The sequence below is a fragment of the Mobula birostris genome, chromosome 3, assembly GCF_030028105.1.
Source record: "Mobula birostris isolate sMobBir1 chromosome 3, sMobBir1.hap1, whole genome shotgun sequence".
In the NCBI taxonomy this organism is placed as follows: Eukaryota; Metazoa; Chordata; class Chondrichthyes; order Myliobatiformes; family Myliobatidae; genus Mobula; species Mobula birostris.
Genome location: NC_092372.1, coordinates 30,664,195 through 30,680,999, shown reverse-complemented (window position 1 = coordinate 30,680,999; position 16,805 = coordinate 30,664,195). Strand labels below are relative to the sequence as shown.

The 16,805-nt window shown below is 46.1% G+C and overlaps 1 protein-coding gene across 1 annotated transcript; it reads right to left on the bottom strand.

The window, feature by feature from the left end:
• Positions 1–13,775: 13,775 nt before the first annotated feature.
• Positions 13,776–14,759, bottom strand: LOC140194842 (modulator of apoptosis 1-like). The gene has a single exon (XM_072252116.1). The coding sequence runs from the start codon at positions 14,757–14,759 to the stop codon at positions 13,776–13,778; it is 984 nt and encodes a 327-aa protein (XP_072108217.1).
• Between the last annotated feature and the right edge of the window lie 2,046 nt (positions 14,760–16,805).

Sequence of the window (16,805 nt, the reverse complement as noted above, 5' to 3'; positions counted from 1 at the left end):
TGAAATCCACTTTCTGGGCTTCAATGAGTTGACGCAAAACTGACACAAAACATTTTATTAATGGTGGGCACTGCAGACATTGTATGTCAGAGGAGACAGGTGCACATTAAGCAGGATATTTTGACCTGAGTGGTTTCAACTTCATTATGTTTTTAAGGCTGCTTTTCCCTTAAGGGAATTCATCACACTGATGACTTGCACAAAAGATAGTACAAAAGACTTTGAGGAGTTAATATGTGAATCAATATCTACTGAGTACCCTGCCTATTCTTGTAACAATGCTACTGGAGTACCTTATCAATGTAATGTCCAATGGATAATAAGAACAAGTCTCTCTCTTGGAGATGGCTATGTTGCTTCCTGCATTCCAGCGCAAGCTGAAATGTTGCATTGGTCTTACCTGATGCTGTATCAGCACACTCTGAACAGCTACAAGTAAAAAAGGAGATTTGGTCTGGATGCTCATTAAAATTAATCAAGTATTTACATACTCAGGCTTCTAGAAAAAGCCAACATCAAGTTTGATCCAATTGTTAGCATCTTTCAGGAAGGTTATAGGAAGTACATTGGGCGGAGTGTTCCTGTTCCTTATGGTTCATTGTCCAGGTCAAAGCTTTTAAGAAGCTTATCTCAGTGGATGCAGCCTCCAGCTGTGGTTAGGCTTGGACAGCCCAGTTATCTGTAGTAGTGCAGACTAATTTAAGCCAGCGCCATCCTCAGAATTATCTCTAAAACTGATATCAAGCCCTTTATTAACATAACCTTTTATGACTGTTCCAAACATCTAAACCACAACCCCCAAAGTTTATCTCTGTGAAAACGCCATATGTTAATGTTCCAACCAAGTTGTTGTTTTTATGAGACCAAAAAAATTGCTGACCAATTTAGTTATTTTTGCCTATTTAAACATTTACACCAAGAAAAAAATAAATTGGGTAAAGTTAAATAAAGCTGCAGGAAATAGACTGAAAGTATCACAGCAATAGTGAAGGGAACCAGCAACATGTTTGACATTCTGGCTGGCTTTACTTTCCATTGTCAAAGAAGAAAGTCAAGGGGGCACCACATGAATGAAGGATTTACCGCCACCCTTTTAATCTTTACTCCAGAAGTCAGACCAGCGACTTCAAAGTATAATGGTTAATACATAATTTATTTTGTTCATTTGAACGGAAAGTACTTTTAATCAACCATCCATCTTCCTGTTCATAAAATTTTCATGAAGTCGGCACAGTACTAAAAAAAAAACACCAAACAATTTTAATTTTAGCAGCTGGACTTCATGACAAGTTGTGTTTTTTCACCATGGTTGCAAACAACTGCAATGTTTTAAAAAAAAACATTAAGCCTCACCCTTCACGAAAGATTGCTAAAAGTTGCAATGAAAGCTGTCCTGTATTATCCTCTGAGGTTTGTGGCATGTTGAAAAGGGCAAATGGTATTATTTAAGTTAAGGGGTAACTTATCTGCTACCATTAGGATTATCAAAGAGTGGTAAAGGAAGTGTAAGGTCAAAAGTCCTATTCATTGTAGCATTTTAAAAACCTATCTAACTGCACTTTATTATCTTCACTCTTGACAGATGACTCAGAATTACTTCCTTCGTAAGTACTCCTGTAGTTTTCCCATAATTGGCATCAAGTTAATGGATCTGCAATCTCCATGACTGCTATTCTGCCTCTTGCAGTTAATGATTTTACACAATTCCTTTCATTTAGTGTGGTCACTTTCAAAGAAATGGGTATAATTCAAATAATGAATAAGATCCCAATTTCTATTCCCTTGCTAATACTTGGCCCTAATATTGTAGGCAAATCTCTGTCATACTCCCTTTTTGAGGTTGATCCTGCTGAGTTCCCGAATGCAAAATATTATGCTTCCTTTATTGAGTGTCAATAAAATGTATTTAAAATTTAACTGTATGCTTTTTTTTAATCATTGTACAAACGATCCCCATTTCTTATATATAATCTTGTTGCTGTACACAATGCCCATTAAATTTTCATGTTCATTTTTCTTTCCTTTCCCTGCATTTCTGTTTAACAGAGCAATCAGTTAATCAAATATCTCTGTCAGTTCTCAAAGTATTATTGTGTCCCTGTATCTGTGCTTGGTTCCCTGTGAAAACAACATGAGAATATAGAAGTTGAACAGTCCTATGCAGAAACCTGATCTCACAGCACTATCTATTTCAGCAATGCAATGATTTAATGGACATTTCCTGTCATGAATTATAATGGCAACTCTTTCCACGTTGTTACGTTCCACTTCCTCGTTTCTGTCATGGCTGATCCTCAGACGACGACATTTCCTATGGAAATGCAAGCTCTTGAAACACAGAGGGGTAAACCCAGTTGTCTCAGGATCAGCCAGGCCTTAGTGATACTGCACAAGTTTGGGAATCTACAGTATTTACCTTCCATTTTCAAGGCTCTACCTCAGCATACCAATTTTCTTTCTACCAAGTTAATCCTTTGCCCTCCCATAACATGACCACCCCAGGTCCAAACCTTCATATGCTGTATACTGGTCTTAAGCTTCCCTCAGTGCAGTTTTCCATTCACCCAGAGCCCCAATCCTTTGAACACCTGAAGTTCCTGCTGTTCGATCTCCCAGCTTCTTTGATATCCCCAAGCTCCAACTCCCAAGTTACCTGATCCTCAGATCACACCAGCCCCCAACAATCACCTATATCCCCATTCATCCTTTGACAGGTTAATGGGGTTAAGAGGGAAAATAAATCAGCCACGGTCAAATGGTGGAGCAGACTCAATGGGCCAAGTGGCCTAACTCTGCTCCTATGCCTTATGGTCTTATGGAGAGACATTCCAAAGGGCTCTGTCCCAAGCCCCTAATCACTATATTCCCTGGTCACCCCTGACTCTCCAGATGCTCTCCTTCTTCAGACCCCAGTTCCAATCACCTTTCTCCCTACTCACCTTTGGCTTCCCCTGGCCAATGAGCACACCCACAGGATAACAGCCAGCTCAGGTTTGGCCTCTCATATAGATCCCAGTGACCAAAGTCAATCTTTCCCAACCATAGGCCTCAGTCCTCCAATAGCTAAACATCCTCCCACGCCTCCAACTGCCATCCCTCTGCATCAGTGGAAATCCGATGTTATACGCCATATCTTCCTCTATGGTCAGTGCCTGCACTCACTCAAAAAAGATTGTGCAACTCCTCTGAAGTCAATGAAATCAGCTCTTAATTTCCTTCTGAAGTTGTCCAATAAGTGACATCAGAATCAGAATCCGGTTTAGTATCACTGACATATGACACGAAATGTGTTGTTTTGTGGCAGCAGTACAGAGCAAAGACATGAAAATCATAAACACAATGCTGGAGGAACTCAGCAGGTCAGGCAGCATCTATGAAACAGTCAATGTTTCAGGCAAAACTCTTCTTCAGGACCGGAAAGGAAAGGGGAATATGCCAGAATACAAAGGTGGGAGGAGGGGAAGGAGGACCAGCTGGAAGGTGATAGGTGAAGCCAGGTGAGTAGGAAAGATAGAAAGAAAGGAATCTGTTAGAAGAGAAGAGAGGACCATTGGGGGAAAGGGAAGAAGGAGGGGCACCAGTGGGAGTTGAGGAGAAGAGGTAAGAAGCTAAAGTGGAGAATAGAAGAAGAGAGAAGGGGGAGTGAATATTTTTTTAGCCAGAAGGAGAAATCAATGTTTATTCCATCATAGTGTCAAAGGCATGAAAATTTACAAGTTACAAAAATGAGTGAATAGCACCAAAAAAAAAGGAATCATGAGGTAATGTTCATGGGATCATGGGTCTTTCAGGAATCTGATGGTGGAGGAGCAGAAGCTGTTCCTAAATTGGTGAATGTGGGTCTTCAGGCTCCAAACCAAATCTCCTAACTCAAACTCTTAGTGAAGTAAATCCACTGGTGTGCCTTCTTCCTGATTGCATTTATGTGTTGGTCTCAGGATTGGTCCTCTAAAATGTTGACGCCCAGGAACTTGACATGGCTCACCCTTTCTAACTATGACTCCTCAATGAGGACTTGTGTGTGTTCTTCTAAATTGCCCTTCCTGAAGTCCATAATCAGTTCTGCGGTCTTGCTGACACCGAGAGTAAGGTTGTTGTTGCTGCACCATTCATCCAGCCAATCTATCTTAATCCAATAAGCCTCTTTGTCGTCAATGGTATCATGTCAAGGAACTTAGGAAATGGTAACAAATACTGGCCAAGCTAATGTTTCTACATTGCTCTAATGATTTAAAAAAAGAAAAATTACCAACCAGCCATAAGTGGAAGGGCAGAGAATGTTGTGTGGTCCAAGCAGTTTGAACAGACTGCATGGTACTCAAGACTATCCAGGGAATTTTAAACAAGGATCAGAGTTTTAAAATGGTTTGTTGCTGTAGTGAGAGCCAGTGTGGATCAGCAAATACATGGCTCTGTTGAAGATTAGAAGGTGGAGCAGGAGAGTTTTATTGAATTTTTGGAGGATGAAAGAGGTAACAAAAATACATTTTTAGCATCATACACTGAAGGATATGTAATAACAAAAGTCAAGGACAGAAATAAGAAGGACTGGCAATTGTGCAAGTATGTGGTGAATACTTCATAGAAGACAAATATACCAACAACAATTTACCTCAGATAGTTGTCAGGGAGAAGGATGAAGTTGGCAATTAGGGAATACATATTTTGGCAGGAACACATTATTATTCTTGAACTATCCATCCAAAATGTTTGCATATATGATTCTAATCAGATTTTTGTCAATAATATTAACAGCTTAATCTAAAATCAGAAAACGCTGGAAATACTCAGTAGATCAGGCTGAATCTGTGGGAAAAAGAAACAGAATTCTTGTCCCACTTGTGCAACAATCTCTAAATAATTTTCAGAGGATATAAAATACTGGCATATTATAAGTGTCTGAATGTGATATTCTCAGTCACATTCCTGAGACAAATTTTTAGTTGAAAAATATTTTCATAGATATGTAACCCTCAGGCTCACCCAGCTTGTATTCGTCTAGGGGAATCAGTCTTCGGCCCTGCCAAACTGGGTAATTGCGTTTGCGTGGATGAGATGTAATGTACCCCAATTACAAAGTCACGTTGGAGCTCACTCAGTTGTCATTCTACCACCATCGGTCTCCTCCGAGTGTCGCCGACCTTTGGACCCTCAGATCCCAGTCGACTCTGTCCGGTGCTCTACCAGCTCTCTCCACACGCGCATTCCCTCCTCATCTCTCACTAGAACACTAGAACACCGCAGCACAGTACAGGCCTTTCGGCCCTTGATGTTGTGCCGACCCATATATTCCTAAAAAGAAAAGTACTAAGCCCACACTACCCCGTAACCCTCTATTTTTCTTTCATCCACGTGCCTGTCCAAGAGGCTCTTAAATACCCCTAATGTTTTAGCCTCCACCGCCATCCCTGACAAGCCATTCCAGGCACCCACCACACTCTGTGTAAAAAACCTACCCCTGATGTCTCCCCTAAACTTACCTCACTTAACTTTGTACATATGCCCTCTGGTGTTTGCTATTCATGGCCTGGGAAACAGGTACTGGCTATCCACCCTATCTATGCCTCTCATAATCTTGTAGACCTCTATCAAGTCCTCTCTCATCCTTCTACGCTCCAAAGAGAAAAGTCCCAGCTCTACTAACCTTGCCTCATAAGACTTGTTTTCCAATCCAGGCAACATCCTGGTAATTCTCCTCTGCATCCTCTCCATAGCTTCCACATCCTTCCTATAATGAGGCGACCAGAACTGAACACAATACTCTAAGTGTGGTCTTACCAGAGATTTGTAGAGTTGCAACATGACCTCTCTACTCTTGAACTCAAACCACCTATTAATGAAGCCTAAAATCCCGCAGGCCTTCTTAACTATTCTATCAGCCTGTGCAGCAACCTTGTGAGATTTATGGATTTGAACCCCAAGGTCTCTCTGTTCATCCACACTCTTAAGTAACCAACCATTAACCCTGTACTCGGCCTTCTGGTTTGTCCTTCCAAAATGTATCACCTCACACTTATCCGGATTGAATTCCATCTGCCACTTTTCGGCCCAACTCTGCATCCTGTCTATATCCTCTTGTAACCTTCGACAACCTACAGCTCCATCCACAACTCCTCCAATCTTCGTGTCATCCGCAAACTTACTCATCTATCCTTCCGCCTCTTCATCCAGGACATTTATAAATATCACAAAGAGCAGGGGTCCCAGGACAGATCTTTGCGGCACTCCACTAGTCACCGACCTTCAGGCAGAATACTTTCCTTCCACTACAGCCCTTTGCTTTCTTCCTTTAAGCCAATTTTTTATCCAAACAGCCAAGGTTCCACTGATCCCATGTCTTATGACTTTCTGGATGAGTCTCTTGTGGGGGACCTTGTCAAATGCCTTGCTAAAATCCATGTAGACCACATCTACCGCCCTACCCTCATCAATATCTTTTGTTACCTCTTCAAAAAAACTCAATTAGGTTCGTGAGGCACGACCTTCCCTTCACAAAGCCATGTTGACTACCCTTGAGTAGACTGTACTTCTACAAATGCTTGTAGATCCTATCCTTAAGAATCCTTTCCAAAAGTATGCAGACCACCAACGTAAGACTCACCGGTCTATAACTCCCAGGATTCTCACTATTACCTTTTTTAAACAAGGGAACTACATTTGCCATTCTCCAATCCTCCGGCACCTCCCCTACAGCCAAAGAGGATTCAAAGGTCATAGCTACTGCTCGAGCTATCTCTTCTCTCAGCAACCTGGGGTACATCACGTCCGGCCCCGGGGACTTTTCAATCTTGATGTTTTTAAAAAGATCCAACACTTCTTCTTCCTTAATCTCCACATTGTCCAGCACACAGGCCTGTTCTATTTTGACCACACCCTGATCAAGGTCCTTTTCTGTTGTGAATATTGAAGCAAAGTATTCATTTAGGACATCCCCAACCTCCTCTGCCTCCAGGCACATGTTGCCTTCTTTATCCTTTAGCGGCCCCGCCTTCATTCTTGTCATCCTTCTGTTCTTCACATACGCATAGAACACCTTAGGGTTCTCCTTAATCCTGCATGCCAAGGCCTTCTCATGCCCCCTTCAAGCTCTCCTAACTGCATTCTTAAGCTCCTTCCTGGCTACCCTATATTTCTCATGAGTCCCTCCTGCTTCCTGCTTCTTATATCTAACATATGCTTCCTTCTTCCTCTTGACGAGTTGCCTCATTTGTCTCGTCAGTCACGGTTCCCTTTTCCTACCACTTTTTCCTTGTCTCAGTGGGACAAACCTATCCTGAACCCAGCCCAAGTGGTCCTTAAACTTCCTCCACATTACTTCTGTGCTTTCACCCTTGAACATCTGTTTCCAATTTACTCTCGATAGTTCCTGCCTCATCCCTTCATAGTTAGCCCTTCCCCAGTTAAGCACTTTCCCATTTTGTCTGTTTTTATTTTTTTCCATAGCTATGCTGAAGCTAAGGGAGTTGTGGTCACTCTCACCAAAATGTTCCCCCACCAAGAGGTCTGCCACCTGACCAGGTTCATTACCCAGAACTAGATCCAGTATGGCCTCTCCTCTGATCGGCTGGTCCACATACTGTGTCAGGAATCCTTCTTGAGCACACCTGACAAATTCAGCCCCATCTATCCCCCTTGCAGTCAGGAGGTGCCAGTCAATATGAGAGAAGTTGAAATCACCCATATCGACAACCCTGTATTTCCTGCACCATTCTAAAATCTGCCTGCTTATCTGCTCCTCGGTGTCCCGAGGGCTATTTGGTGGCCTACAGACTATTCCCAGCACAGTGAGTGATCCCTTCCTATTTCTGACTTCCACCCACACTGACTCAGTGGTCACTCCCTCTGCAGCTTCCTCCCTTTCTATAGCCATGATACTATCCCTGACCAGTAATGCTACTCCCCCCCTTTTCTACCTCCCATCCTATTCCTTTTAAAACAGCTAAACCCCAGTACCTGCGTCAGCCAATCCTGCCCTTCCTCCAGCCAAGTTTCAGTAACGGCCAGAACATCATAGTTATGCGTGCTGATCCATGCTCTAAGTCCATCTCCTTTATTCCTAATACTCCTAGCATTGAAATAGACACATTTAAACCCCTCTAACTGGCTACATTTTTGTTTTGTCCCCTGCCTGTCCTTCCTCACCAACTCAGAACACATAGCATCATACCCTTGTCCTTCTACCCTAATCTCTGCACTCACATTCTGATTCCCAACCCCCTGCCAAACTAGTTTAAACCCTCCCCATCAGCTCTAGCAAACCTGCCCGCCAGGATATTGGTTCCTTTCCAGTTCAGGTGCAGCCTGTCCTTTTTGTACAAGTCAGACCTTCCCCAGAAGAGATCCCAATGATCCAGAAATCTGAACACCTGCCCCCTGCACCAACTCTTCAGCTATGCATTCATCTGCCATAACTTCCTGTTCCTACCCTTTCTGTCTCATGGCACAGGCAGCAATCCCGAGATTACCACCCTTGAGATCCTACTTTTTAAACTTCTTTCCTAACTCCCTATATTCCTTCTTCAGGACCTCATTCCTACTCCTATCCATGTCATTGGACCCCACGTGGACCACAACATCTGGCTGCTCACCCTCTCTCCTGAGAATAACGAGAACTCGATCTGCGATATCGCAGACCCTGGCACCAGGGAGGCAACAGACCATCTGCGATTCTCAATCTCTCCCACAGTAGCTCTTATCTGTCCCCCTAACTATCGAATCCCCTATCACTACTGCTCTCCTTCCTTTCTGAGCTGAGGGTCCAATCTCTGTGTCAGAGAGGCGACCACTACAACTTGTCCCTAATATGTCGTCCCCACCAACAGTATCCAAAACAGTATACTTATTGTTGATGGGAACGGCCACAGGGGTGCTCTGCTGTTTCTCTCTATTCCCCTTCCCTCTCCTGACAGTCACCCAGCTACCTGCCTCCTGACCTTTAGGGGTGACTGTCTCCCTGAAACTCTGATCTATTACTGCCTCTGCCTCCCAAATGATCCCAGCTCCAGCTCCAGTTCCCTAACTCAGTTTGACAGGAGCTGCAGCTGGATGCACCTTTTGCAGGTGCTGTCCCTGACTTCCCACATCCTATAATCGGAGCACTGGACTGCCCTATCTACTGCCTCCATTAACTACTCCATTAACTCTCCTCAACAAAAGACCACAAAAAAACATCTTTCCAGACTCACAAGACACAGCAACAATTTCTTATTGGTCAACATGCATCCTGTTATCTGCAGCCAGAACCCAAATATTGCTGCTACAGAGAAACAGTTACCTCAGCAGTGAATATTACAACGAAGCCATTACATTAACAGTGAAACCTTACAACGCGTTACACTCTCCCCCCACCAAATTTAGTCATTTCCACATGATGTTGAGATAACTCGTCAACCCTTCCTGCAAAACATACAGCCCAATCCAGGTGTAAAAGGCAGTGACATAGCTCCCCAAAACAGTAGAGATCATGCCCTGTTCCCCAGGCGCTACATAGGCCAACCCATCCAGTGGTCTCCTAATTCTCTGAGACCTCTGTACCTCCTCACCTAACACCTCAGGCTCAGACGCTACTGAAGATACTTCGGGCCTACTTGGCGAGTCCTCCCTCGATCCATCACTCATGCACCCCTGCAACTTGGAGCCCTCTGTCCCGTGTCCAGGCCCTGCTTCCTCTCCTTCAGGGTCCCGCTGTAACCCAGGCTGCCCACAGATAGCACCTCCCCCCCCACTTCACCTGACTCAGTGGGAGAAGGGCCAGGAGCCTCTGCCTCAGTCAGTGGGGAGTTAGCGAAGGGCAGCATGTACCATACATCCAGATCATCATCCTCCGAATCAGTATCCCTCTCATGGGCAGGCCCCGGCCCAGCCTCTCCTGCTGTGGGCCCTGTAGTTGCCCCGCATTTTCACAGAGTCCTATTACTAGGTGTAGGCTCCAAATCGGGTTCAGGGTCTACCTGCACCTCTTGTCCCAGGGCAACAGGTGGTTCCGATGGAGAATCTTGACAGGCCCATTCCCATCCTCCGGAAAACTGGTAGGTTTGGCATCTGATTCTCCACCACATAGGGTGTGGCCACACTGTGATCAGCCAACTTGTGCTTTCCAGGTAGCCCCAAATTCCTTATGCCGACTCAGTTTCCCGGCAGGAGTTGGGAGAACCTCACTTTCTGATCATACCTCCTCTTATTTCCTCGATTCTGCTTGGCAGCAGTGACCTCAGCCAATACATAAGCCCTTTTCAGCTCTCTCCTCATATCGTAGTCGCCCTCTGGTCCTTGGTAGGAAAAGCCTGAGCATATCTGGTGTAGTGGTCCGTGATGACTAAGACCTTAGCCATGTTGCTGGCTTCAGGGTCTATGGACAGGAAATCCATACACACCAGGTCCAGGGGCCCTGCACTCTGCAAGTGGGACAAGGGAACTGCCCGCGTAGGCAATGTCTTCCGCCGTATGCAGCGAATGCACGACTTGCAGTATTTTTCAACCTCCAACTTCATTCGGGGCCAGTAAAACTGGTCTCTGAGCAATCCATAGTCTTTTCCACCCCCAAATGTCCAGAATCATCATGAAGTGACTTCAATGCAATCTTCCAATACTTCTCGGGCAGAACCAGCTGGCAACGCCGAGGTCGGTCCAGGGGTGAGGTGATCCAGTATAAGATCTGGTTCTTCAACTCCAACTGAGGCCATTCCTTCAGTAATGGAGGCACCGAATCGTGTTTTGTCTTCTCCGCCTAAGCTACGTCTCCCTTTTCAACCATGGACCAAATAGTGCCAATGCCCAGATCATCTTGCTGAGCAGATCTCAATTCCAGCAGCTGATTTGTCTTCAGAGCAGTCAGGTTACAGTAAACTTGGGGAATGGCGTCGTCAGAAGCCCCCAATTAATCCACTACTCGATCCTGCCTCTTCTTTTCCTGTGCCTTCACCGTGATGGCAAACTGACACATAGTTCTCCCACTCCTCGTCGATATTCAGTCCGTGATGCACCCGTCGGGACAAAGCATCCGCAACAATGTTCTGGCTCCCCGGCCGGTACTTCGGGTTGAAATCATAGGCGGACAACGCTGCCAACCACCGATGGCCTGCGGCATCCAATTTCGTCGAGGTCAGAATATAAGTTAGGGGGTTGTTGTCCGTCCTCACCTCAAACTTGGCCCCGTAGAGATAGTCACTCAGCTTATCCACCACTGCCTATTTCAATGTCAGGAATTCCAGCTTGTGCATGGGATAGTTTCTCTCGGAGGGCGACAAACTCCGGCTGACAAACGCCATAAGCCTCAACCTGGTGCCTTGATCCTGAAACAGGACACCCCCAAACCCTCTCGGCTGGCATCCGTGTGCAGTACATATGGCAATCAGAGGTCCGCAAAGCTAGCACTGGCACCTGGGTCAGCAGCTACTTCAGCGACTAAAAAGCCTCTTCACATTTTGCATCCCACCTCTGTCCAAAGGGCTCCGACGGGTTTAGATATTCTCCTCCCTCCTGTCCTTTTTTCCCCTCCCTTTCTTCCCCAAGGGAGGGTAACCACACAGAAGCTGGTTCAAGGGGTGACTCACTTTGGCGTGGCCCTTCACAAATCTCCAATAATAACCACAGAACCCAAGGAACGAGCACAGAGCACTCACAGTCTGGGGCCTTGACCAAGTGGTCACCATTTCTATCTTAGCCGGGTCTGTACCTACTCCAATCCGTGAGATTATGTGCCCAACATAGCTAACAGATGTTTTGCAGAACTGGCACTTGCCCAGGGAAAGTTTTAACTCTTCAGCTTTCAGGCGGCCCAGCACCTTCAGCAACTTCACTTCATGTTCTTCCAAAGTGGATCCAAATACTATGAGGTCATCCAGATGTACCAATACCTCAAGCAAGTTCTTCTCCATGACCCGCTTGAAGATTGCGGGGGCTCACAATATGCCCTAGGTCATCCTTTCGAGCTGGAAGAATCCCAGGGGACATATAAATGCTGTCTTCTCTTTGTCGGCCTCACTCATCGGGATCTGGTGAAATCCACTCCTCAAGTCCAGCTCACTAAACCACTTCATACCACTCAGACAGGCCAGCGCATCTTCGACCCTCGGGACAGTATACTGGTCAAGGACGGTGCGCCTGTTCAGAGTCCTATAGTCCACACACACGCGTATTTTCCTGCTCTTCTTCTGGGCCACTACTATTGGGGACGCATAGGGGCTTCGGGACTCAGTGATGATCCCAGCTTTCTTCAACTTGCACAAATGCTGCCCTATGTCTTCGACGTCTGCAGGGGCCAGTCGCTGTGACCTCTGTCTAAACGGGGTGTCCTCGGTCACCCAGATAGAGTGACGAGTGCGCTTGGAACAACCCACATCAAACTCGCCAATGGAAAAGACACCTTCCAGCTTCAACATCTTCTCTACCAGCCTCCTTTTCCAACCTGGCGGCACCCCCTTTTCTAATAGTTTCTCCCCGCTGTGCCTCACGGGGGCGCTAGACATTACCGTCACCGAAAACAAATGCGCCAGGGGCATCCTCCGCTTGAAGGTGACCTCTCTCTTTGTAGTGTTGCTGACAATCACTGCCATCCTGCTCGCCTGTACAGCCGAGGGCTTCTGCAATTCGGGCCTCACCAGTACCCCGGCAGGAAATCCTGACTCCCCCTCGTGGTCTTCCGGAGCGTCTACTAAGAAGACTTCGCCCTCAGGCACTCCGGGAAATTTGGGGGTCCCCATCACTCTCGCTACTTCCCTGGTCCGTACCACCATTGGCTTCGACTGGGGTGAACCACACAGTCTCTCATTTAAATTTGGTATCCAGCCCAATGCTGCCGCGCACTTCCTCAAAAGCAGCTCAAAACACTGGGTGAACAGACAATGTCCCCAAAAAGCTCTCACCTGCATTCTCCTTGCAGGCTCCCATGAGTCTCCTCACAAGAGGGGTGTTGGTCCCCACCAGAATTGAAACACCGCCCGTCTCAACAGGGTCCGGACAAACCAGCACCAGCATATCAAGGACCTCAGACACACCCACTTCGGCCTCCGAGAGCTCCAGTTTCACTGACAAATAACCATCGTATAGATAATCAGCAGCACTGGCACCCCAAATCTCCAGCGCATTGAATGGTGTCAAGGGTAAATGCTTCAGATACCGGTTGTAAAACGAACGGTATAGTAACATGACCTGCGACCCGGTGTTGAGTATGGCTTTAGCATATATTCCCGTTATACGTAACGACACGCTGGAGCGTGGTCCCACTAAGCCTTCAGGAATAGGGTCTTTTGCTTTTGGGAGTTCCTTGGTATATTGCTGGGAACGTGTTCCCCCAGAGACACCAGGCCATTCTCTCTCTGGGTCTCCTCCAAGTTTCCCAATATCTCTCCCTGCTTAGATACTCGGGGGCTCGCTCTCCGAGGGGCTTCCTGCCGCTCACATTCCCACCGGATGTGTCCCTCTTCCCCACAGTTATAGCACACACTACCGGCCGCTCCACTTCTCGCGGAACCATGGCCACCTGCAGCCCTCTGCGTAGTCCGTCCCCTTGGTGGGGGGGTCTCTCTACCAGTCCTATCATATGGAGAGTCCACACTCGCTGTTAACACCCGGGACATCTCAGTTCTCAGCTCTGCCACCGTCTCCTTTACCATTTTCCGCGTTGGGCTGGCCCCCGCCGCTTCACCACAAGGGGCTACTACCGAGGACTGTACCCTGCTGACGGAGTCCTCTCATGCCCCCAACGCATTCTCCTCCTCCCACACCTCTCTGATCAGCTGAACAAATGAGGGAGGGGGGCGCGTTTTACGGGACTGTCAGAGACCCCAAGCAATCATGTCCTGGGGCTGGGCGCCCTTGGCTATCTGGTCCACTCTTAACTTATCCACCTCAGCCGCCTGAATGATTGCCCCCCCCCCCCAGCGCCGCAAACAATTTAGCTGTCTCTCTAGCTGGAAAAGGTACACAGAAATCTTCTCCCCCTTCTCCTGACGCATGTTTTGAAACACCCTCATGAGCTCCAGTGGGCTTCCTGTCATACCAAAAGCACTCTCCATTGCGTCTAGATACTCAGCAAGGGGAGCAGAGGGTTGGTTAAATGTCATGGCTCTTACCACATCAGCCGTCAACATCCTCACACTTTCAACCAATCTCTGTTGCTTTTCGTCATCGGAGCACTGCCTCTCATCTAACAACTGAGAGGTCCACTCCACCCATGTCTCATACTCCTTATCCCCCTCGGGGGTGGGCGTTATTCCAGAGAAGTTTCTTAGCTTCCGGCAGGGACCCTCTCTCTGTGCACTGGGCCATTTATTCGCCGGGGAGGTAAGGGCTGAGGCCAACTCAGAACACTTACTCTTCACTGGGGGACGGGGACTAATTAAGCTTTCCAAATCCGACCACTCTTTCCCCTCACTCCTCAGAACCGATAGAACCCTGTCTCTGAAATCTCTGCCCCCAGCTGCGGGCAACTCAGCTTGTGACCCAGCCTGCTGGGCTCCCTTCTCCTCCTCCCTGACAGTATGGACACGCCATGGCCCCGCCTCACCTGGGGCACCGATAGTCGCTGGCAGTCCCACCGCCATTACGTCAGCGCTAGTCTGAACTACAACAAGGTCTGAGCCCGCCATTCTATCAAACCTTCGGGCTACAGTTTCAACTTTGCCAACAGCTTTAACCATACTCAAAAATCGAATTAACAATTCATCCAGGGTACAAATAACCACCCCACTCAGCACGCACGCATTAATTACCGGTAACCCCAAGGAGGCACACCACTGCTGTACCCCAGCAGCGTCCATACCAGCACAGATTTAAACAGGGTAATCACACAGTATCCAACGGAATCAATCCCGAACGTAGCCCCCACAATTGTAACCCTCAGGCCCCGCCCGGCTCGTGTTCATCTAGGGGAATCAGTCTTCGTCCCCGCCAAACTGGGTAATCGCGTTTGTGTGGATGCTGTGTAATGTACCCACAAGGCAAAATATCAGACAGTACACCAGATGCAATTAAATGATTGAACTTTATGAATCTTAATATGAATATAGGGTTAGTAATGAAAATAAAAATAGGGCCCAAGTCAAGTCAAGGTCACGCTGGAGCTCACTCAGTAGTCATTCTTCCACCATCAGTCTCCTCCGAGCGTTGCCGACCTTCGGACCCTCAGATCCCAGTCCATTCCATCCGGTGGTCTACCAGCTCTCTCCACACGCATCTTCCCTCTTCATCTCTCCTCGACAAAAGACCACGAAAAAACATCTTTCCAGACTCACAAGACACAGCAACAATTTCTTATTGACTAACACGCATCCTGTTATCTCCTGCCATAACCCAAACATTGCTGCTACAGAGAAACAGTTACCTCAGCAGTGAACATTACAAAGAAGCCATTACATTAGCAGTGAAACCTTAAAGCACATCACAGGTACATCATAGTGAGTTTCCTATCCAGATGCATCACAAATCTGCAAGAAGTATAGAAAGCTGTGGACACAGCTCAGTCCATAACTTTCAGCCTTTCCTCCTTGGACTCTGACTAACTTATTGTTTTCTCTAAAAGCTGTCAGCATAAATAAAGATCTCAGCCAGCCCCAATGTTCTCTTTTCCCTCCCTCCCTTCCATCAGGCACAAGCTTATGACAAATTTCCACATGACACAATTACAAAAATTAAAGTGCATGGGATTAAAAGGCAAATTGTTGACCTGAGCAGGAAATTAACCAGCAGGTAGGAAACAGAAAGTAGCGATAATGAGCATGTACTTAAATTAGCAGGATGTGACTCAGGATCTGCATTCATGTGTCATGTTTCACAATATTTCTAAATGAGCTATTCAAGTGTGCAGTTAGTAGAGCTGCAAATGTGGGAAACTAGCCTATAAGTTTGCAAGTGCTTCACTTTGCAAGAAATCATCAAACTGCATCCACTGTCTTAAGTTAAACACAATGACACACTACACTCTTGTAGAGATGGACTACCCGAGCATTTGTAATAGATGTTTTGTTTGGGCAGACCCAACTCTACTCCCACATGGTGGTCTTCATCTTGTAGATTAAGGACTAATGCCATAAAAACCTATGAAATCATCTTGATTTTTAAAAAATAACCTTGTTAAAAAGGAAAGCATTGATAAAAAAAACTTGTATGAAAATATTCCAGCAAGCTCCAAAATCTGAATTATTTTATAAAGCTGTACATTATACTCTGAAGGTATCTCAGGATCAGTTAGATATGGAGCAGATAGCATGGTGCTCCGAATCCGAATAAAGAATTCGCAAAATTTGGTGGCTACGTATTGTGTACATCCAAATTATCCAAACATCTGTCTGCCTCTCTGTAACTTAATTGTAATAGGAATCAACAACATTCTCTCTGAAGTGTGAACGTGGCACACATCTTTTGCTATTAGGTATTTAAACTGTGCACAAAAGGTTCTTTCCCTCTACTTCATTGGCATGTTAACTATATTTCACAATTGTACATAATCACATTTCCCTTTCCGGTTTCCGACGCGGATGGTGTTGACAACGTGGAGTTTGCAATGATGTGTCTGCGGATTTTAGAACTGGCTTACTTATACTGTTTTTAATGAAGAAGTTATTGATTCACTATGACAAATTCCAAAGAAGCAAAGAGCGTGAAGCACAAAGGAACCAGCATTACCCGCTACAGGTCTGTTAGAGGATGAAGATGAACTAGAGTGAAAACGATCAAACCCAGAGGAGATCAAAGTTCTTATTGACAGTGTATTGCTGGTTTTTAAAATGAATATAGTACAAAGTTCAAGGTAAAATTAATTATCAGAATACATACAAGTCACCTGAGGTTCTTTTTTTGTGGGCATA